Raw genomic sequence first — 23414 nt, forward strand, 5'->3', positions numbered from 1 at the left:
GGGCCAGCCAGCGGTCCAGAATACCTAAGTGATTAACTGTGGCTTCTGAGCACACTAGAGTAGAGGGAAGAGGTCAACATGGAGGGTGGGAATGAGCATTACCACCCTGTCTTTGAACAGCTCTCAGTGTTGCAGGAGTGAAGGGTGTAGCTAACTCCTAGATACAGACTGGAATGTGGAAGACAGTCTGACAGGAGGGCAGAACGCGGAGGACTAGGGGCCCATGCATCTGAGGAGTAGACAAGCAGTAGTGCTTCCTGGAGGCAGAGCCTCAAGAGTTCTGCTCTTTACTTGGCAGGCCCTCCATTAATATCTCCTGAATGAATTTAAAAAGTAAAGATCTGAAGTGCTGCATGGTCAGCTTAGGGGTGGGTGGGGCTAGGAGGTGTCTGTCCACACAGTGTGGCCTTCCATGGGAGGAATTGTCTCTCTTACTGCAGAGCAAGTCTGGGAGGCTAAGATGACTAAAAGTAGCTAGTTTGCTGCAGATGAGTGAGGCGGACACAGACTTGCAGAAAGTGATGCCTGAAGTTGAATTTTGTCAAAACACCATGCTTTGCACACTCAGGCAGCATTTACAGGAGACACTTGTGCTCCTGTGGCCTCGAATCTGTGCCCACTCTGTCCCTCCCTGCCCACTTTGGGTGGAGGCTCAGATTCGGGAAGTGCCTGATGTGATTCTTTACTGTGAGTAGAAAAGAGACAAGCAGAAAGGTCAAGGTAGTTAGCACCACCTTGTCAGTCCCGGGCAGGTCGCTGGGTGAGGAGAAGTCTGAGGGCACACCTGCTACTTGACTGGGCTCGGCTCTAGCAAGTCGTGGCCATGCCAGCACACAAGGCTCTTGCTTCTGCTCTGCCAGATCTTTCAGTTTTTAGGAAACACTGGGCATCCATGTTTATGTATGGAATTTTCTGGATTGATCTATTCCAAAATGAAGAAACAAAGCAAAACTCTGCTGGATGACCAGTGTGAAGCTGTGGACACACCTATAAATGTCCTAAGAATCGTGAGTGCCTCCGGTTTCTAATATAGTTGGTAGCTACATCTTAGATTACTGGCCAGCCTCTTTTCTAATCAGTCGGAGAAGAGGCCTGAGGGTCCTGCCCTGTGGAGTCACAGTCTGACCTTTCCGAGACTGAGGAATGCTGTGGACCCTCCTCTGGCCAAGAAGCGGCAGCCACAGCCACACTGTGGATGCACAGCTGTAGGTGGCTCTGGCTGAGGACCTTCAAACTCTAGGTTGAAAGCACTTGACAGGGTGAGCGTCAGTGGAAGGGTGCTCCTCTCAGGCAGTGAGCACTGTCCCCTCCTTTTCTCTATGCATTCAGTGTTGTATGAGGATATTTGACGAGTTTTTCAAGGTCTCTTCCTTTCTGTCCCCATATCCTCAAGACATCGGTGTGTGGAAAAGAAAGGAACATGGTAACTAAGGGCCCTCTGTGCCTCTGTCTTCCGGAAGACTTGGAAACAGGTTCCCATGATTGGAGAAGTGAGACTTCTCTCCTTCCTCCTTTTGTACAGGTTTTCTGTTGAACCCTTCCATACAGTGTGACCCTCTTCCCTCTTCACCCTCTTAACAAGTTCTTGTTTTCTTCATTGGGCAGACCTTTCCTCTTGACTCCCAGGTTGTCCATCTCTTGTAACGGAGACCCAGGATGGCATCTAGGAGGGAGAGTGCTGCCCTCACCTCTTGTCCTCTGCTCTTCTCTCCTCCCACAGTGCTGGACACGAGCATGCTCTCATCCCAAGATGTGGTGCGCATGCTGCTGTCCCTGCAGCCCTTTCTACAGGATGCTATCCAGAAGAAGCGCACAGGCAGGACCTGGGAGAACATCCAGCATGTGCAGGGACCGCTCACCTGGCAGCAGTTCCATAAGATGGCAGGACGCGGGACCTATGGTGAGTCTTGACTGCTCCTGACCTCCTTACGCTTCTGGGCTTTGCTTGCTGTAAGACCTGCCCCCCCATCCTACCCCACCCCCCACCCCCATCAGGGGGAGCCTTTGCCTCAGGCACTCTTAGGTTCCCTAAAGGAGCTCTGCCTCAGCCACCGGTGCCTGCCGCCTGGGCTTGTGCATCTGCTCTGCCTCCTGCTCCAAGGCGAGGATCACATGCTGTGCTGAAGCACACTGAAGCAGCGCTGCCTGCAGAGTAACCGGGCTTGCTGCCTTCTGGCCTGCTCTCCTTGGACCTTCTGAGACGTTCTGATTCTTGTGAGGCTCTTCATTGGAGCCCACTTTAGTGAGCTGATTGTGGGAGCACCGAAGAAGAGCATGTAAAAGGCCCCCATGGCTCAGAACATCAGAACTGCCACATTGTCTAGTGTGGAAAGAGAGAGACCCATGTTCCTTCCTCAATAGCAATGTCATTGCAGGTTCGGAAGAGTCACCTGAGCCATTGCCCATCCCCACTCTGCTGGTGGGCTACGACAAGGAGTTCCTCACCATCTCACCCTTCTCCTTGCCCTTCTGGGAGAGGCTGCTCTTGGAGCCCTATGGGGGCCACCGTGATGTTGCTTATATTGTGGTGTGTCCAGAAAATGAGGCCTTGCTCGAAGGAGCCAAAACTTTCTTCAGGGACTTGAGTGCTGTATATGAGGTGAGCAGGTTGTGGGGGCTACCTCCTGGACGTGGGGCCTGCGTCTGGCTGTACTGCAGGACTGAACCTGGAGGGGATCTCAAAGAGCAGTTATAAAGAAGGATGAAGTGTAGAGTTAGTCTGGTGTCTTCTGTCTGGAGGAGCATTGCTTCCCCAAGACTTTGTATTTATTAGATTGAGAAGGGCGGCCTTTTTACAACACACCTAAAATGCCATCCAAGGGCTTCCACTTACCAGCTCGGAGTCTGCAGGCATATGCTGATTGGGGAGGGAGGGAGTGAGGGAGGAGGAGAGGGAGGGTGGGCCTTAACCACAGGAGGCAGCACGTGCTTTGTGCTTATGTTTGGGCTGGAGGAGTTCCTGGAAGTAGTACTAAAACACTTACCTTGGAATTGTCTGAATGAAGGATAAATGTAATGGATCATGCTTCTGTTGAGTTTTAACACTACATTCATCCTAATACTAAAATTCTGATATAGATTAAAAATGTTACTATATTAATATGGAAACCAGCAACATAGTTTTCCATCTTTAGTATAAGTTCCTTTAGTTCTGAAAAGTTTTGACTCCTGGATCTTTGAATGGCAGGTATATGTATGTTTGCTGCTGAAGTGCACACGCCCTGCACTTGTAGTCCCAGTGCTTGTGTGTTGGCAGAGTGAAGTGAAACCAATATTGGCTAAAATGCTTAGAATGCTGGCAGGCACCTATGAGCACTGCAGAAGTGTTCGTAAATAAGATACATAGCCGAACTTCAGATGTATTCTAGAACAGGATTCACTATCTGTGAGTGTCTGGGTGAACTGAGAAGATGCCAGCATACAATTCATTGGCATCTGTTCATCCATGGAAGGAACCCTTGGACATGTCCATTTTGACCATTGCCTGGTCTGTGGGTGTAAAGCCCTGTGAAGTCATAATTAAGCTATCACCGACAGCTTGACTGGCCCTCGACTTGTTCCAAAGCTTGCAGCTTGCTGGGTCTGATTATCAGTGTGGCTGTGCCACCCCTGCTCTTAAGGAGCCTGCAGACGGTAGTCCCTTCCTGCATGGAGGTGTCCTCTGGGAGGGTTGGACTGCTCAGCTCTCCTAGTCTGCTTTCTGTTGCTGTGATAAAACACTGACCAAAAGCAGCATTGGGAGGAAAGGGTTTATTTCAGCTTACAGGTTAGAGTCCATCCTGGAGGGAAGTCAGGGCAGGAACCTGGAGGCAGGAACTGAAGCAGAGACCATAGAGGAGTGCTGCTTGCTGGTTCGCTTTCTCTGGCTTGCTCAGCTGCCTTTTTATGCAGCCCCCACCGTGGGCTGGGCCCTCACACATCCATCATTAGCAAGAAAATGCCCCACAGGCCACTCTGATGGAGGCAATTCCTCTGTTGAGATCTCCTCTTCCCAGACATGTCTAGGTTTGTGTCAAAACTAGCCAGCATGGGGAGCCTTCACCTCAGCAGCTCTAGTAAGGGAAACATCCCAGCCAAGCAGAAAGCTCACTTCTCCCTTCTCCTAGTTGATTCTGTGACCCAACACCCCCCTGTGAGTCTCCTGGAGAGAAGTGTCTCGACTTCTGACTCTTAGAAAGTGGTCAGCATGCATGCTGGAGCAGCAGCTCGGTCTCTTTAAAGGGTCTCCCCAGGGTTGGAAGGACAGAGCAGTTTCAGGGGACAGTGTCTGCCAGGGAAGGCCAGCTGCTGTTGCTGGTTGCTTGCGTGTGGTGACTGAAGAGGAAAAGGGAAGTGCTCGCATGCATCTGTGAAGGGTGGGGCTGCTGTCAGTGACCGTCTCGTGTGCTGACAGATGTGTCGGCTGGGACAGCACAAGCCCATCTGCAAAGTGCTCCGCGACGGGATCATGCGTGTGGGGAAGACTGTGGCCCAGAAGCTGACAGAGGAGCTCGTGAGCGAGTGGTTTAACCAGCCTTGGAGCAACGAGGAGAATGACAATCATTCCAGACTCAAACTTTATGCTCAAGTTTGCCGCCATCACCTAGGTAAGTGGGAAAGTGTTTGGCACAGGAGAGTTGGAGATAAAGTAGGACAGTCCTTTCCCTTACCTGCCCGGCAAGTCCAGCATTCTGTTTCTTGGCTCTTGATGTTTGGTTTTTGTGTTCTGGGTAGGGTCTCTCTGTGCAGCCCTGGCTCACCTGGAACTCGCTATACAGACCTGCCTCTGCCTTCTGAGTGTTGGCACTAAAGTGTGTGCCACCATGCCTGGCTAAATCCTGATTTTTATGTGTTGTATATTCTTTAAAGTTGCTTACTGGGGTTATATGTGTTTATAGCCATTTGGAAAACTGCAGCATTACTTGGTATTAGATGCTTAAGCTTGAAGAAAACTTCAGTGCTTGTAAAGCTGCATGTCCATGGAGCACTGTGTGACTGTGGGGCCCATATCCATGGAGCACTGTGTGACTGTGGGATACATGGCACAGCAAAGTGGTCCAGTTCTCAGTGACATCAGATAGGAAACATGTTATGGGTGATTTCTTTTCTGTCTCTTCCAATAAGCTGAGTGTAGAATTGACAGGTTGCTTCGTGTGCATTTAGCCTTGTGCAAGCATAGGAGTTTATATTCAAATGTGGTGGCAGTATTCAAGGTGTCCAGTGTGACACTGCTGGGGGTCACTAAGATCATGTTTGTCTTCTTCCAGCACCTTATTTAGCCACTCTGCAGCTCGACAGTGGCCTGCTGATGCCACCTAAGCACCAGAGCCCACCAGCAGAAGCACAGGGACAAGCCACACCTGGGAATGCTGGGTCTTTACCTTCAAATTCAGGCTCAGTAGCACCCCCAGCTGGCAGTGCATTCACCTCCAACAGCTCCGCAAACCCTTCAGCAAGTAGTTCATCTGCCCCCTCTGGGCCACCGGGCTCAACTGCCTCTGCTCCAGGCATCACTCAGATGAATACTACCTCTTCCTCAGGATTCAGTGGTGGTGTGGGGGGGCAGAACCCCAGTGCTGGGGGCAGCTCCACAGAGCGAACTCCAGGAGACACTGAGTCCGGGCAGAGCTCCACCCAGCCTTCACAGGATGGACAAGACAGGTATGTTTGTTTCTCACCAACCCAGAGTGAGGCTTTAGCTTGGGCACCCTCCCTCCACATCCACCCCTCGCCCACACACTTCAGGAGTCTCAGAATCCAGTAGAGTGTTCCTTTCCTTTTTGCTAATAAATGTGACATGTATTGATCTGTGGGTACGTTAAGAGCTGAAACTTCTAATTAACATGCTCATTATTGAGTTCATTAGCTAGTATTGTTATAAGACCTTTGTGTGCAACATTAACACAGAAAACAAAGGAGTAGAAGAAGAAAAGTCCTGTGTTAGAGTAACATGGACTGAGTACCCTGCTCTGAAGTGCTCGGACCAAGCACGTATGAACAGTTTTGAATTTAGGGATATGTGCACAGTCTCTACTAGCCAGCACCTCTCACCTGGCAATCCAGAACCCAAGATCCAAAAGTTCTGGGCATCGCAGCAGCTTTTGGTTTTTGTGCTGCTGTTTCCCGTCTTGTCTTGAAGATGTTGGGCCTGATGTGTGACACACCCACACCGTTGTATTAGATCTGAGATCGTTGTCTGGGGAGTCAGGGTGCTCTGTAATTGATTTGTCTGATAGAGTTTCTCTTTGCTGTGAGAACCTCACACCTGACTCTCTCTCCAGTGTTACAGAAAGAGAGAGGATAGGAATCCCCACAGAGCCTGACTCTGCAGACAGCCATGCCTACCCTCCAGCGGTCGTCATTTACATGGTGGACCCCTTCACCTACACTGCGGAGGAGGACTCCAGCTCGGGGAACTTCTGGCTGTTGAGCTTGATGCGCTGCTACACGGAGATGCTGGACCACTTGCCCGAGCACATGAGAAGCTCGTTCATTCTCCAGGTTGCTGTCCACAGGCTTGTTCTCTATGCTGCTGTTTCTGTGAGATGGAGTTCGCAGTCCTTTGACTTGCAAGTCCTTGAGCCTCTAAGAACTGTGCTCCTCCAGGACTCCGTCTTTTCCATTCAGTTACCATTCCCATCCTGGTGTGTTCTGCCCCTTGTCTGGGTCTCTTTATTACAAGGTCAGGGTTCTTCTTCGCGTTCACATAGGCTGCTTGTCATAGGAAACACTTTCCCACCATGGCGCCGAGGTTCGCCTCCCACTTCTAATGCCCCAGCCTCTCCAGTGCCGGCCGGGACTGTGGGCCTGTGCCACATAGCTTAGCGTACGGTCCATGTCTGGCCGTTCTCACAAAGGTCAGCTTTTGGTGCGCTTACTTTTTCCACCCGTGTAAGCGAAACCTAGTAAGCATGCTGGTACATTGTTTGACAGTCTTAAGTCACGTTTAAAAGTGGATACTTAAATGTAGACACTGGTGAATGTCATTTTCCAGAAAGCTTGTTCTTGTTTCTCAGCAGTGAGTGAGCATGCCCATTTCCCTGCACCTTGCTAGCTCTACAATGAAGTGTTTTGTGCAGTTGAAATGGGTCATCATCATTTTATTAAAAGCTGTCATGTAGAATGAAAGGATTGAGGTGAAGGTGGACAGAAGAGATTGTGGATAGTTTTTTATCGTCTCAGAGTCTGAGTCCCATGTGATCAGCCACTACTGCAGCATGCTATGTCAGCTCGTCTACAGATGGGCATACAGTAAGGTATAAGTTTAAAGTATGAGGGCGGTGGGACAGTTTCAAGGACACCGGCATACTGACACTACCCTTCTCCAATGGCTGGTGGACATTTGAGGTGCAGTTTTTATTTCACTGGGAGGAATTAGGATACAATTATATTTAACATCTACATGTTTGGAGTCAAGAGTCCATCTCTCTACTCCAGCCATAAACCTGTGCCATCTCCTTTTCCAGCTCTCTGGTTTGTGGGGTTGGAACTAACTGTTGCTTGCCTCTTGTAGATTGTGCCTTGCCAGTACATGCTGCAGACAATGAAGGATGAACATGTTTTCTATATTCAATACTTGAAGTCCATGGCGTTTTCAGTGTACTGCCAGTGCAGGCGACCTCTGCCTACACAGATTCACATTAAATCCCTCACGGGCTTTGGGCCTGCAGCCAGCATTGAGATGACCCTCAAGAACCCGGAGGTGAGTCTGGGAGGCAGAGGTCTCTAAAGAGAGCCATCTTCTGCTGCAGTACAAACCAGAGCACCTCTCCCACCTCCCAGCCTAGAGCCATGGCTCAACATCTCGCCAGTCCCTCAAGTGTGCTGCCTGTGACTCCAGACCCTCCCGGGGCTGTGTATAATGGATTGCATTGTGGCTTCGGTTTCTATTTCCTAGTGTCTCTTGGCATGGGGCAAGCTGCTTTCTAATATAGTAGTTTCTTTTAATCAAACATTGGTTGATGGCTTATAGATGGGTGTTTTATTAAACAACTAAACCACAGGGCCCCATAGTTCATGAATTTAATGAGTACTTTTGCTGTCTGTGTCCTATTTAGTCCTGGAGGGAGGGGGTGGGGGCTGCCTGTTGTCATTAATCCGTGTTTCCTTCCCTCATTGTTGGCTCTGGGTGTTACTGTAAACGTTGTCTTGGTTGGCCTTGTGCTGATACTGACCTTGATTCTTATTTCAGCGGCCCAGCCCAATCCAGCTTTATTCCCCGCCCTTTATATTGGCCCCAATCAAAGACAAGCAGACAGAGCCCGGAGAGACTTTTGGTGAGGCGAGCCAGAAATACAATGTACTCTTTGTGGGCTATTGTCTGTCTCATGACCAGCGCTGGCTCTTGGCATCCTGCACTGACCTCCATGGGGAATTACTGGAGACCTGTGTTGTAAACATTGCTTTACCAAGCAGGTGAGAAGCCTTGCTGTTTGTGCTCACTTGTGTTAACTCTGTGGTGATGGCATGCATGTGTACTTTGGAAATGGACTGTCCGCCTTACCGAGTGACAACTGACTCGTGTAGGACCCTCCCTGTTTCTCTGTCTGTCAGGTCACGGAAGAGTAAAGTGTCTGCGCGTAAGATTGGGCTGCAGAAGTTATGGGAATGGTGCCTAGGGATTGTTCAGATGACATCTCTGCCCTGGAGAGTCGTCATCGGCCGCTTGGGGCGCCTTGGCCACGGGGAGCTTAAAGGTGAGTGAGAGGTCCTTGAAGCAGGTGCAGGGACAGAGGAGACTGACTGATGATGGCAGCTGAGCAGAGCAGGGAGGGCCTTCAAGTCGCACCGAGACTGACACTGATGCCAGTGATGGTTGCACACAGAAGGGAGAAGCCAGGGGTTTAAAAACTCGTCTGTGGTCCCCGTCATTACACAGATACTACTTGAAATGTAAATCAGAAAACGTATTTCATTAGTACAAAATGATAGTTTAATTTTAATACTGTTACATACGAAGACAGTCAAAAGAGGAGGTACTAGCGATTGGAGGTGGTTGTTCAAGTCCTATGTGAGAATAGCCGCCAGGGCTGTGGAGATGGCTCAGTGGGTCAGGTGCTTGCTGTGTAAGCATGAGGCCCTGGCTTGGTTCTCCAGCAGGTTCCTGACATGTGGGTGCAGCTTCTGACATGACAAGGAGACGCAGTCTCTTCTCTGGTTCCCAGAGCCACCCCCTCTTCCACAGTGTTCCCTGAGCCTTAGCTGAAGGAATTGTTTGTAATTAAAGCCTCACCAACATGACTGCGTGAGCATTTGCTGAACCAAGCCAGCAATAGACATGCTAAAGTCGATGGGGAAAAGACCAGGAGACCTGAGCCATACACAGAGAACCACAGGCATCTAAGGGATGCTGGGAGGGGGAAAACAGTCCTCCCCAGGGAAGAGCACACCCAGTGACTGTCCACTACCAAATGGTCAGCCCAGAAAACACGCATGTGAGTAATATTGCACAGACTGAGCAGAGTGTAGTTCGGGTTGTATATGTATGTATATACACAAATGCGTGTAACAACAACCACTGAAAGAAGAGACCATGAATTTGAAAGAGAGCAAGGAGGCATATATGGAAGGGTTTGGAGGGAGGAGAGGGAAGGAGAAAATAATCTAATTATTATAATCTCCAAAAGTGAAATTAATTACAGAAGAAGACATCCATTACGAAATAGCCTGTGGTTACCAGAGTATAGTGGACAGTGTCCTTGCCAAGGGCCTGAGAGTACATCCTCTTTTGGCAAAGCAGAGGAGCACTTCGCAGCTCTTCTTTAGTTCTGCCAGTGTGAACAACCGTAAGACAGTACCTACATGTGCTGCTGGGAACAGAATCTGTTTACAAAGGCAGGTGGTGGTGGGCAGGATTTGGCCCCAGACTGTGCTTCACACCAGCCCCTGTGTTAGAGTGTGTGCACTGTTTGACAACAGGAAGTGCAGCCAGGTACCATGGGATCCCTGGAATGGAACCGTTGAGAGAGCTCACATCCAAGCTGCTGCCTGTGAGGCAGATCTGCACTCAAGGTTTCAGACTCACAGCCGTGTGGGCATGTCTTCTAGTCACACTTGATACTGTGAACTGGGAGAAGATGGGGTCTTTTCATTTAAAACAGCCTCTCACGTAGACGTATGAGTCTGGTGTCAGTAGCCTGGAGGTTTATTCCACTGGGGTCCCTCCTTTCATTTCCGTCAGATTGCCTCCCTTCCTCCTGCTCTGCTGCTTAGTCCATCGTCGTTCTTACAGACGGTCAGTGTTCATGACCCTGGGAAGGGAGGGGATAACAGAAAAGAAGCGGGGCGAACGTGTTGTCTGGCATGTGGCGTTGTAGAAGATGATGAAGGCCTTCTCTGTGGATGAGTGTGGAAGGGCCACACTCTCCTTCCTTGCTCCTTGAGGGGAGAGCCAGAGTATGGCTGGAGGAGCCACGGTGGACAGAGGAAGTACATAGTCACCTCCCTGCTGGCCTGGGGTTCCTCCTTTGGGAGCCATGGTCTGAATGAGGACGTACAGAAGCCCCAGCTTCCTGGTGGCCTTAGTGCTTGTCAGGGAGAGCATCTTCCTGACACCTTGTGGCCCTCAGGCCTTTCTGACATCCTGCTGTTTTAAGATGTTTTCTTCATATTTGAGCTACTTTTCTTATGCCCACTTAGCAAGAATGTCATTAGAAATAGAAAGCACGCTGCCCTGCACTCTCCCTGTGAGGAAGATCTGTGTGGGTGTAGAGATGCCTGTGCTGAGCGCCCTGTGCGCAGAAGAGTGAACGGGGACAGCAGAAGCTATGCAGGAAGAGCCCGTTCCAGGACTCAGCAGTGCTTAGACACAGTGCTTCTACTTAGGGCAGTGAGCAGGTATCAGACCCTGAAAAAAGAATGGCTAGCACAGGCTAGCCCAGCCAACAGAGACCTCAACAGTCAAAGCATTTTAGAACCTGAATCTGCCAGGGTCCGTTGCAGGCCCTCAGAGGGTGCTCTAGACAGGATGGCAGCCTACAGGGAGCAGGCAGGCCTTTGTTTCTACGTTGACACCGTGAGGTAGAAGCCAGGTGACAAAGGAGGGACTAAAGGGACCAAAGGGGAAGGCCCATTCCCTTGAGGGCTGGGTCACAATGGTGACAGTGCCGAGCATGTGAACTTCTAAAGACTGTGTTTGTGATCTCTGACTTCAGACTGGAGTATCCTCCTTGGAGAATGTTCGCTACAGACAATCAGCAAACAGCTCAAGGATGTGTGCCGGATGTGTGGGATCTCCGCTGCAGACTCTCCTTCTATCCTTAGTGCCTGCCTGGTTGCCATGGAGCCCCAAGGGTCCTTTGTAGTGATGCCAGGTAAATTGTCTCTTGGCAGTCCAGGCCATTTAAACTTAAATCCAAAGATAAATGTAGTCCATAAGTCTTGAGTCTCTAAGAGAAGCTTGGTTTTGACCTAGAAAACGGGACCATCTGATACCTTCCTAGGGAGGACTTAATTATTGTTGTTGACCACAGGTTGGGAGAGAGAGGAAGTCTCTGGGTATGAGTGAAAACAGGGAAATCAACAGCTACCAGTGTTCTCTAACCCTAGTCTCTTGGCATCTTAGGATTTCACCCTCCATAAAGCTTCTAGACCAGTGTGGTACCTCAAAAAGGGTTTTGGAATCTCTGCTGTCGTTGAGGACGAATAGTGGAGGAGAGAGACGGACAGTTAGCACAGGGCCAGACGTAAGCAAGCTCTCGGTGACCGTCAGGAGCTTTATAGACACGCTGGCTTGTGGGAAACAGCCGCTGCTTTCTGACTGTGTTACACTGTGAGTTACAAAGGACTCTGTGAGGTCTGTCTCACATTCAGATACAGGGTGCTCTTGAACCCTGTGGGAAGTCAGCAGAGTGACTGAGGACAGCCTTCAGTGCAGGACAGTGGCTGGACTGTGCTCCTTAGGCCTCAGGTCACCTTGGCCGTCAGTAACCACGGAAGTTTACATGCCTTTTAGATGTTGCAGTCATCGTTTATAAGTAGGACAGTTGCTGCTAGCTCAGGGTGGGCGTGCTGAGCCAGCGAGACACGTGAATGGAGCTTAGTACGGGCCAGTGGGTGGAAGGCACTGCCTAGAGTTGTTAGAGCATTAGCTGCTGTCATTTAGAACAGTGCTTTTATAAATTGTGAGACCACAGAGGGAACAATGCTGGGAGGTCAGTTTTAGGGTCTTAGATTACTTCTTAGGTAAGGCATCTACAAAATACTTGGTGGACGCCATCCGGGTTTATCTTCACATTTCCAGGGTGAGGTGAGGGTCAGGCCGTCATCACTGGTATTCTGTCGGGTTCTTTAAAGACACTTAAGGAAGTGGGGCGGGCAGCCTTGAATGTCTGACCCATGAGACTTTGGATCCTCCTGCGGCTGTTGGTCTGCAGCCCACTGACACAGCTCTGCTCTTCCCAGATGCCGTCACGATGGGCTCCGTGTTCGGCCGGAGCACTGCACTCAACATGCAGTCGTCTCAGCTGAACACACCTCAGGATGCGTCCTGCACCCACATCCTGGTGTTCCCGACATCATCAACCATCCAAGTGGCTCCAGCCAACTACCCCAATGAAGACGGCTTTAGCCCCAACAATGGTGAGTGGAAGGCGCAGTAGTGGGCAGAGTGAGAGTGTCCACCGCGGGCTGCTGTGTGTTGCAGTAGTGTCATATAAAGCATGGAGAGGAGATGCAGAGTCTGAGGGCCACCAGGGCGAGCTGCTCTTCATCGTCACCATGTTAGTGCCCCCGTGTCTCTGCAAATCCCCAAGTGAAAGGTTTGGCTGCCTCCTGGTTTCAGTCCACGACACTGAAGCGGTGGCAGCGCCAGCAGCCCACACAGCTTCAGGGAGTGGGGCCACCCGAGCTGTTCTTCTCCATTTCCCTACTTTCTGCATCTAAGCCTCCACCCACAGTTGGCATTGCCACGTTCAGGGTGGCCTCCCACCAGTTAGTCCTTAGTAGTGCTCACAGGAGACACACAGCAGAGTGTGTCTCTGTTGCTCACTAACTCGGTCAGGTTGACAATCCAAACCAGCCACCAAGACCAGAGCAGGGAGGGTTAACTTCACCTGCTTTCTGTCTGCTCTTGTCCCCCACCCATCACTGTCCCCCCAGTGTGTGGCTCTTCTGGTCTGAGTGTGGAGGACATGACCATGGGAGGAAGCAGCTTTCCTAGATCACCATGGAGATGCAATTTCCTGGAGAGTAGCTCCATATCCAATCATTCTTAATGGAATTCTGTTTGAATACTTTCATAGGATTGAAAAATCATCATATTTTTGTAAAATGCTCAATTTTTGTGCATCTGTTTATGCTGTTCTTAAATTTTTAACATCTACCAGTATGTATTCATGTGAAATGGGGGCTTTCTGCACGGCCGTGGTTTCTCCATTGTGTTTTCCTGGTCAGGAGGTCACTGGGGAGGGAACAAGGACAGCTTATAGCACTTGTGTGCAGTTGAAGATTAGCAGAACGTACTATGGTAAAGTGCAGTGTGCTTCCTGTTTAACTTTCCTGTGTTTCTCTTCCCTCTAGACGATATGTTTGTAGACCTTCCATTCCCAGACGACATGGACAATGACATTGGCATCTTAATGACTGGGAACCTCCATTCCTCTCCCAACTCCTCCCCGGTTCCCTCCCCAGGCTCTCCCTCTGGAATCGGTGTGGGCTCTCACTTCCAGCACAGTCGGGTAAGGACTGTTGGAAGGAGTTGCTGAGAACAGCCACAGCCTCAGGAAACTCGTCACCACTGGCAGCCATGCTTTGACTGCATGCTCCTCTCTCCCCAGAGGTCGGGGTCTCTGTGGGCCACAGCCCTCCAGCACATTTTGGAGAGCAGGGATTTGGAAGGCGACGTTCAGACCTTCTTAGTCTACCCTTTATTAGAAAGTCAGTCCTGTGGTGTGCAAGGCTCTTGGTGGTGCTCCTGCCTGCGGCTCTGCTTGGTTTCGGATGGCAGGGGAAGTTGGCGGGCTGAGAAGCTGCAGACGCATGCTGTTCATCCCAGCCTCCCCAAAAAGGGTTTGAATGATTTTGTTTTTGAGCAAAAACTTTTCATCTTCCCAGATAGTGGCTTGTAATAAGAAGCAGGTGGGCAGAGCTGGTGCTCAGCATGTGCACTGTCCTGAGCTGAGGAACTCCCCGCAGCATGTGACTGAGGAGCGGCTATGGCCTGTGTCCACTCCGTTTCCCTTGGACAGTCCTGGTCTTGCTGGCCACAGCCTGGGGGTGTCGAGAGGCAGCCAGTGCATAGTTTACAGCTGTCTCCACCTCACTGCTGCAAGCTAGTGAAGAAGTCAGAGCTCAGCATTAGCTCAGTCTTCAAATGCCCTGGACTAATGGGTTTCAAGTCAAAGGCTGTCCCAGAGCTCCCGTCAACCTTGTCCCAGCCAGTGACTCAGGCCTCATGGCTGTGTTGTGCTTCTAAAGGTTCTTAGGGGAGTAAGACCCTGAGAAGCTGTTGTCTGGTGTCAGCCCCTGAGCAAGTACAGCAGCCTTGTGCACACTGACTCCTAGAGGGACTGTGTTTTGAGCGAGAGCAGCAGCCTTGTGCACACTGACTCCGAGAGGGACTGTGTTTTGAGCGAGTGCGGCAGCCTTGTGCACACTGACTCCTAGAGGGACTGTGTTTTGAGCGAGTGCGGCAGCCTTGTGCACACTGACTCCCGAGGGGACCGTGCTGCCAGCACTACAGTCACTTAGGGGTGATCAGGAGAAGGGAGGCTTAGCACCCAGTGGAGCAGCTGAAGGGACAGGACCAGGCAGAGCCCTCAGTCACCACCTGCCCCATGCCCCCTTGGGGAGGAAGAGATGGTAAATGTCTGGGTTTCCTTTATGGCTACTGGCCAGGGACTGACAAGCAGTTTGTTCCCTGGAGGTTATTTTGACAGAAACTGGAACCACAGATTTTATACTGAGCAGTTGGAATGAATATTCCTGTGACTTGGTGCACCCTGGCCCACAGCAAGCCCCAGTCATGTGCTAAGCCTTACCTGTTGATGGTAGCAATCTTTCTGAAGGAGGTGCATGCATTTTCTTCCTCTCTTAGAGTCTGAATGTTGCTGTTTAAACAGCTCTGTTCTGAAACTAATCAGGGGGCCTTTTTCAGTCCTGAGCCCTTCAGCCTGGTGACTCCAAGAGGCTTTTCCTTTTTCTAAACTGTTTATCTCTAGTTAAGTCATTACCTAGAACTGTGTGTTCAAGGTGGCAGCAAAGGTCATTGTTTGTTTTACAGCAGGCCTCAAGTAGGCTGGCCTTGAAGTCTGAGCCTCCTGCCTTAACCTCCTTTCCTCCTGAGAGTATGGACTGCGTGCACATGTGTGTATGTGCGTGTGCTACTGTGTCCCAACTTCGCTTTTTTTTTCTTTGGCCATCATAATTTTATTTTTTAGTCTGTCCAGAATCAGAATTGATAAGTTGATGTATTAAGTAATTAAGGATCATTTTCTTCTCTAAATAAGAGGCATTCAGAAACAAACTGATCGCTTACTATTACTTGTACTAAAGGCACCTTTTAAGTTGTGGAAGGCACTGGAAGGTAGGAAGTACTACAATATGCACTCTAGACTCTGAGAGGTGCATGGTGTACTCGCGCAGCACCACCAGAGTGGCAGGAGCATCGCTGCCCGTGGACTCCAGTGTGTGGTGCTTAGTTCTAATCCAGGTTAGGTGATGATGGAGAGAGGTGCACTCCAGGGCTTCTGGGGACTGTTAGTGAGGAGCGCCTGAGGACGCTGGGCTCTTCCGTTTCAGTGTGCTGTGGGTGAAGCCCCAGAACAGGTGGCTTGTGCAGTCAGCACCAGTGCATCCATCGCCAGGACCTACGACTGCTCCGTAGTTTCTGTGGATGCCTGGGTTTGCTGCAGAGACTTGTGTATTTCATGGCACAGTTCTCAGCACCAACGGCTTTGGTGGGAGATGCTGCAGGCAGGAGACCCGTCGCTAGTGTGCAGTCTAGAGGGGGGCTGGCCACACTCAGATCCTGACAATGCTCATTGTGCTTTGGGCCTTGTTTTTCAGAGCCAGGGCGAGCGGCTTCTGTCTCGGGAGGCCCCGGAGGAGCTCAAGCAGCAGCCACTGGCCCTTGGGTATTTTGTGTCAACTGCCAAAGCTGAGAACCTCCCCCAGTGGTTCTGGTCGTCGTGCCCCCAGGCCCGGAACCAGTGCCCCCTCTTCCTGAAGGTTGGTTGGTGCTCTCTGACATTTAAGAGGAATCATTGGCTCGTGTTTTTATTTGGTTTGAACTAGAAATCTCCTGCTAGCTGCTACAGTCTCTTTCTATTCATTTCCCTCATGTCACTTATACTCTGAGGAGATTATAGTTACAGGAGAGTGAAGTTTGGGAGAGGGACTGAAACCTTAATAAGAAGTGAGTCTATGTTAACCTCAGGAGGCGATCAGGGCCCTAAGTGCAGGAGCGACGTGTGACTCAGCCTGGCACTCTCCCAGTCAGTACTGACAGCTACCCGTGACCTGCAGCACAGGCCTGCCCGGCTGCACATAAAGCAGAGCTGGGTCAGTCAAGCCTTCCACTTCCATGCTTGTTCTCCTTGCGTGGCTTGTGGAACCCATCGGCTCCAAACTTGAAGAGTTGAAAGAGTCTAGAATGGAATCCATTCCTCACCCTCAGGCTGGCAAGAGACACAGGTTTGATAGTGTACCCTGGTGGCAGAGCCATGGGAAGGCAGACTCCTGGCATGAGCTGTGCCAGGGGTACTGAGTAATAACAGCCTCGAACTCTCCCTGGGCCCAGCACACCCACTTCCAGCCGTCTATATTTGGCAGAAGTGAAGAATGGCATATGTACTTGGTACATGTCCATGCCCAGATACGAAAGGGGCTGAGATGGGAGAGTCATGTGAGTTGTGAGTTGAAGCAAACTTGAATAGACAGCAACATTGACTCAGAACAAGCAGACAAAATGGCCGTGTAAAAGATGAGGAAAAGCTAAGAACCCATCAGTAAGGCCGACCAAGCCAACTCTGCAGCCTTGCCACACAGCGTAGTGTGGGATGTCTACCACACAGTGAGGACGACTTTGTGTGCCTGTTCTGCAGAGTGGAGGGGAGCCTGCGGTAGCCTGTAAGGTGCTCCATCTCCCAGAGACAAGGGAGAGGGGACTCAAACACTTGGGAGCTGAAGCTGCCTTCCTAATGACTTGGGGGAATACCACAAGTCATAGAAATCTGTAGTCTTTAGAAATTGGACTCAGGAGGCCTAGATTGTTCTTCTGTAAAACTTGGGAGCAATGACAGCTTGGCTACAATAAACACCCATGTTGCAATGATTGTGGTTCCTAATTATTATTTATTGCTCCAAACACTTGAGGCCGTTGAAGAACTGACTGATTCCAGACCCAAAGTGAGAAATAGTCAGGGTGTGGCTGATAACATTGCAGTCCATCAAAGCAAGGAATTTTCCCAGGACTGTTAGGTGGCATCCAGACCAGAGGTGCCAGGCACAGTGTGAGTCCAGGAGACAGTGAGTCACTCTTTAAGAAAGGTCAGACACAGAGTCATGGGAGGTTGTGCTGGAGCAGTTTGCTCATCTGAAGATCAAGCATGAAAGGGAAGGACTGTCCCCTCACAGACTTTAGTCTCTGTTTCACATCGCTGCATTGGGACAGCAGACAGTGCCTTTTGTTGTGCTCTGACTGCAGTCTTCAGCTCTCATGTAGAAGGAGGTGTTACTGCCTGCCCACCCTGGAGATGCACCCTTAATTGAACCTCTGGATCAAACAATTGGTTTATGAGAAATCTGGAAGGTAGAGAGTATTTAAAAGAACCACGATACAGACCAGCCACATCCGACTGCCGAGCCTTTGACACTCCTTAATCATTTCCAACGTACACCAGGTTGGCCCACGACTGGAGGAGGGAAGAGAAAGTGTCGAGATTATCAAGGGAATTGACTATAGCCTATCAGTTGATACAAAGGAATCAAGCTTTTTTGTGTGTATGATGCGTATTACTAAGTTCTTATCTGTAAGCTTTACCTCCTAAATTTACAAGGGAAATGGTACAACAGTTGGTTTTGCTTTAAAATATTTCAAAGGGAAAAGTACTTGAAACAGAGTGACAAGTAGTGGCCATTGTTCCAGCTTTGGTGGCAGGGCACACAGCCTTACGTAGGAACAAGTATTCTGTGTGCTTGACTGTTATGCTAAAGAAGCAGGATGAGTGAGCTGGCTCAGTAGGTCAAGGGACTTGTGAGCTCAGTCCTGGGTCCCCCATGATGGAAGGGGAGAACTGACTCCATCAGGCTGTCTTCTGACCCCCACATGTGTGTTTTGGTGTGTTCACACACAAAATAACTATCTTTTCTTTTCTTTTCTTTTTTTTTTATAGGTGTTTTTGCCATGGGTGTGGGGGTCCCCTGAAACTGGAGTTACAGACAGGTGTGAGCTGCCATGTGGGTGCTGGGAATTGAACTCTGGTCCTCTGGAAGAAGAGTCAGAGCTCTTAACCCCTGAGCCATCTCTCCAGCCCCAAAATAACTATTTTTTAAGGAAGCAAATGAAGTAGGTTAAAGCAGGAAGAGAGGCCCCTGAAATGGCTTTGATCTTAACTCTAGGATGTGGTGCAGCGTCCCAGGAGGTGACTGAGCACTTGAAGCTCTTGGGCACATAGTAGCCTGACTGCAAGACCGAGGAGCTGGGGCCTCAGTCACTCTTCACGGTGCTGCTCTGTAGCTGGACATGAATGGCCTTTGTTCTTCCCACAGGCTTCACTCCATCACCACATCTCCGTAGCACAGACAGATGAGCTCCTTCCTGCCAGGAACTCTCAGCGGGCTCCACACCCTCTGGACTCCAAGACCACGTCTGATGTGTTAAGGTAGTTTCCAAGTGAGACGGCACCGCCGTCCATCGGGATTTGATGCTCCTTCCTCTTTGTTGCCCTCGGTGTGCTAGTGAGGGCGATGCTCAGAGACGCTGTTGTCTGCAGAGCAGCGCTGTCCGGTCACCCCTGAGAGCTGGGACAGACGTGTGTGCACTTCATTCACTAGACAGTGAAGTGCATGGGACACTTCCCTTCTTGTTCCAAGGAGGTGATGAGAGTGTCAGACCTGAGGTGGAGGGACAGTCAGAAGACAGTGTCTGGGAACTGCCTTGCATGGAAAGCACTTTGGAACCTTCCCTGCCATTGATAGATACGTGTGGTTGACTGGAACACAAGTTCTGTGTTGTGAAATGCATCCCAGAAGCATGAGTTCTCTTATGCTTGTTTTAGCACCACATAAAATTTTGTCTGTGGGTCTGATATAATGATGCATGCCTGTAATCCCAGTACTTGGAAGGAGAAGGCAAAAGAACCAGGAGTTCAAAGTTATCCTCAGCTACTTACTAAGTCTAGCCTGGGCTACACAAGACACTGTCGGTGGATTTGTACATGTGGGTGCATGTGGGTGCACATGCCCGAGGTCAGCCAGTGTCTTCCTCCACTCTGCACTTGACTCTTTCAGACAGAGTCTGAGCCTAGAGCTCAGCAGCTGGCCAGTGAGCTCCGGGACTCACCTGTGTCCACCTCACCCCACCCCACTGTTGGCTTATAGATGTGCACTCTTGCCCTCTGCTTCACACAGATTCTGGGGCCTGAACTCAAGTCCTGGGTCACTAATGGAGCCCTCTCCAGATGCCAGACCAGATCTTAAAAACAAAACAAAAACCAGCCAACAAAACCTGTCAGGTGCCTTGAGGAAATCCCCACGCCCCTCCTAGAACTCTCTCACGACAGTGCTTTGGAAGTGGGAGGTAGGCGGGAGCCGCCTCAGTAAGCCCTTGGTTCCTGGGCTCTCTGGCAGTGGGTGAAGTGTGTGCTGCATACCCAGGATCCCAGTGCTCCAGCAGCTAAGGCTGTGATCAGGAGTTTCAGGCCGGGTACTAAATATCTGAAACAGATAGGGAGACCCTGTACACCTTCGTTTTCTTTCAAGAGACCACAACAGATTAACATGAGAAACTGGTATGGCCAAGTGTTGGTAGAATATTTGGTATATTCTGTTCAATTCAGTGTTGCCAGTGTATTCTTATTTTGGCATTTAGCCAACATGAAACAGTCTCCATTCAGACTTGCCTCATCTTAGTAGTCAGTGGCCTCATGACCCTGGTGGCCCCCGTAGTTGGACCGTGCAGTGTGAAGGAGTGCGGATGGGCTGCACTGGCCTCGAGGCGCACCCTGAGCCCTGTGGCCCAGAAGCTGACCTCTGTGTTCTCCCTGGCAGGTTTGTGCTGGAGCAGTACAATGCCCTCTCGTGGCTCACGTGCAATCCGGCCACCCAGGACCGCACTTCCTGCCTTCCCGTCCACTTTGTGGTGCTCACGCAGTTGTACAATGCCGTCATGAACATGCTCTAACTGGGAAGCGCTTGTCCCTCCCTCTGCCTCAGCCGAGGAGGAGCGGGCTCCACTCTCCAAAGGCCGGCCTTTTTCAGAGCACTCCCTCAGCCCTGCACTGTGACGCCTTCTGAGCAGGCACATGCTCACTCTGCAGTGTTCATTGTCACAGGGACTCCTGGACGTGTCTCAGAGGACCCGGAAATCTCCTGAAGAAGTGACTTGAGCCAGTGTGTGATGTGTGCAGCCTGCAGTCGCCAGGAAGTGGTGGCTGTCGGTGCCATAAGAGGGAAACAGAAGAGACACTGTCCTTTTGCACAAGAGTCTGCTCTCAGCCTCTGTTAGGATCAGGCTGGCCAGCCCTCTGGATGCAATCCTCTAGCCGATGGTGGATGCCTGTGGGTCACCTGGACTCCATAACCTGGGACGTGTCACAACTAAGAGCCAGCTCCATCCAGTACAGGATTTGGTACTGGGGTCTCCACCTCCCCAGCCTGTCAGGAGGGCTTTGCTTGGCCATACACCTTTGTAGACACAGGAGGTCTGGAGACAGCTGCATTTTGTTTATTTATTTTTAAGTTTGATGTAAGGTTTTTGCAACTTTGTTTTTTCTAATCTTGAGGACCAGGTAAGGTAGCTGAAACCCACTGAGGCCCACCATAGGATTCTCTGACTACATACCTCTGTCCTAGAAGCCAGAAAGGAGTAAGAACAAACGGGGAGATCATGCCTGAACAGTAATGTAGTCATAACCACCCAGCAGTAGAGTAGTAAAAACCATCAGGGTTCCGAGTGTCCTGCTGTGCTGCGTGGCCTGCATCTTGGGCGGATTACACTTGGATATGATGGCAGTCAGGTTCAGCTCCAAGCTGGAGGCGGCAAGGACCTTAATCCCTTCTCTGTACAGTCACAGGAAATACCTTTTCTAGAGAATTCTTACAGAAAGCCAGGTCTCTCCTTTCATTAGATCAAAAGGGACTCGTGTACATATCCAACCCCAAGTGTTTGCTCACAAAACCAGTTACAAACACAGTGGAATTTTTTCTGGACCATAGGAATATTGTTTCAAAGAAATAGTACAACTCAACCATTAAACCAGTACTTGAAGCTGAGCCTCTTTGTGGGACTTTAACAAAATGCCTTTTTAAAGCATTAACAGCTGATTGAAGTATTTTTGACTCCCCCTCCCAGACCTTAGGGTTGACTTTGAAGCCCTGTTTCTAGCCCTCACGTTATATCTGTCTCTGTCTGCGGGTGGTGGGTGTGGACCGGCTTCCCAGAGCCTCCTGACAGGCAGCGAGCCCGGCTTCCCTGGAGAATCATGCAACTAAGTTCTTCCAAGAGACTTTCATGTCCTGGTTATTAACAAAGAAAGAAAGGAAAAAAAAATGTAATAATTGATATGATTTTGTAAAAGTATTTTTCTTGAGATAATCTAACGTTTAAAACATTATATTAATAACACATGGTGGGAATGTGAAAGCAGAGAAATAACTTGTAAATGGGTGATTGTTCTCTGTCCCACCAGCTGTGGGGGGGGGGTTGACTTTCCAATGTATAGCTTAAAAAATCTGATATATCAAACCATTTGTATCTAACGTGTACAGTGTAAAATTGACTTAAATATTGCAGTGCTATTTTTTCTTATCAGAGAGGAAACCCTCAAGGCCTTTTGAGAACGTAAGATGATGGGGATGTAAACTTGTATAAAGCCACCCCGAGAGGACGGACTGTAAAGTAAATGTTTGTAATCTTTTACCACGGGATTACTTTTTCTCAGAATTCATCGGAACTTTGAATCTTTCTCTCTCTCTCTCTTTTTTTAAATGGGCTGTTTTTACTGCAGGGGCTTTTCTTCTCTAGAAACCCAACTCTACACAGAAAAAGAAAAAAGGAAAAAAAAACACAAAAAACAGAAAAACACTATAAAAAGTTTCAAAAGAAGGCAGCAAAGGGTAGTTTTCATCTGGTGTCTTTTATTTAAGTTTTTTAAGTTAAGAAGAGCTGGTGACATATTTATACGTTTTTGTGCAAAAATAAATGAATGGCAATAGATTTAAAAAAATCTTATGTACTTCTGTGTGAAAAAGTCTGTATAATATTTCCCTTAAATATGCATTATTTTACTTGTGAGTTTTTTACAGAATTAATCTGAAATGTACAAGCCCTGGATTTGCTACAGAGTGAGAAGTTATTTTATTTTTTTTTTTTTATTTTTAATTTTGAAAATTCAGCCGAAATCAGAACTCCTACCATGGTTTGAAACGGGGAGGGGGAGGGGAACAGGGAGGGCTTGTCCGGCATGCCTGTATGTATATTTCAGAGCCTTTTTTAATTGTAAAAGCTGTACATTTCTGGGAAGTTCTGACTTTTTTGTTTCCTTTTTCCTTCAAGCATTTTTGCAGTGAGCTTCTTTTCTATATAGCAGCCGATTGGGAAGAATACAGAAATATGTGACTTTCATTTGAGAACTGCAGCGCGGCGCTGCTTCAGTACACTAAAGACTTTGATAAAAAGAGACAATGCTAAAGGCCTCCATTTTAAATGTCATTCATATATACCTTGTGGATGAGAGCTATATACTTTTACACACTTTTTTAGAGGAATAAATTATTGAATTACTGAAACCTGCAGTGTCCTTCTTCCCTCCCACCCTGTCTCTGTACTGAGCTCACACTGCTGAAGTCTATGTGGTGTCGGCATCACAGACCGAACAGCGCCGGCCTGGGACAGGCGTGTGCTACCAGCGCTGTTCCCAAGCACTGCTGTGTCGTCATCCCCGGGTCAGGTTTCAGATGCTGCCACCAGAGGCCAGCATGGGTGCCCTTTTAGGCCCTTGGCTGTCTTGAGCAGGTCAGGTCTGATGGTGTTTTATCCTGGGACATTTGTGAACAGCCCTAGGACAAGTTACAAGTCCGTTCACATTTCCCTGTGCTCTCCTGACTCACAGGCGGATGACAGTAGTTTGCTATTTGTTATGCCATATGCAAGCAAGTCCTGCTAAGCACACACCAGCCACTGTGATTTTTTTTTTCCCCTCCAGTAGAAAAACCCACTTACTCTAGAGGAGTCTTAGGGATTTATTCACTGTCCTGTCCCATTTGAAATCTTACTC

At 49.4% G+C, this 23414-nt stretch overlaps 1 protein-coding gene across 5 annotated transcripts in view; it reads left to right on the forward strand.

The window, feature by feature from the left end:
- Positions 1-22926, forward strand: part of Med13l (mediator complex subunit 13L) — a 223574-nt gene extending 200648 nt beyond the window's left edge. For 4 of the 5 annotated variants that reach the window (XM_052755188.1, XM_052755189.1, XM_052755191.1 and 1 more), the window contains 14 exons: positions 1721-1900; positions 2376-2599; positions 4394-4586; positions 5247-5640; positions 6261-6480; positions 7493-7681; positions 8171-8394; positions 8506-8675; positions 11133-11291; positions 12382-12558; positions 13498-13655; positions 15985-16146; positions 18688-18800; positions 20188-22926. In XM_052755188.1, coding sequence (XP_052611148.1) covers positions 1721-1900; positions 2376-2599; positions 4394-4586; positions 5247-5640; positions 6261-6480; positions 7493-7681; positions 8171-8394; positions 8506-8675; positions 11133-11291; positions 12382-12558; positions 13498-13655; positions 15985-16146; positions 18688-18800; positions 20188-20320 — 2696 coding nt within the window. In that variant the 3' untranslated portion in view covers positions 20321-22926. The remainder of the gene's footprint in view (positions 1-1720; positions 1901-2375; positions 2600-4393; positions 4587-5246; positions 5641-6260; positions 6481-7492; positions 7682-8170; positions 8395-8505; positions 8676-11132; positions 11292-12381; positions 12559-13497; positions 13656-15984; positions 16147-18687; positions 18801-20187) is intronic. The other variant, XM_052755190.1, reaches the window with a different exon arrangement.
- The last annotated feature ends 488 nt before the right edge of the window (positions 22927-23414 follow it).

The sequence above is a fragment of the Peromyscus californicus genome, unplaced genomic scaffold (assembly GCF_007827085.1).
Source record: "Peromyscus californicus insignis strain IS unplaced genomic scaffold, ASM782708v3 Scaffold_2__1_contigs__length_46816999, whole genome shotgun sequence".
NCBI lineage: Eukaryota > Metazoa > Chordata > Mammalia > Rodentia > Cricetidae > Peromyscus > Peromyscus californicus.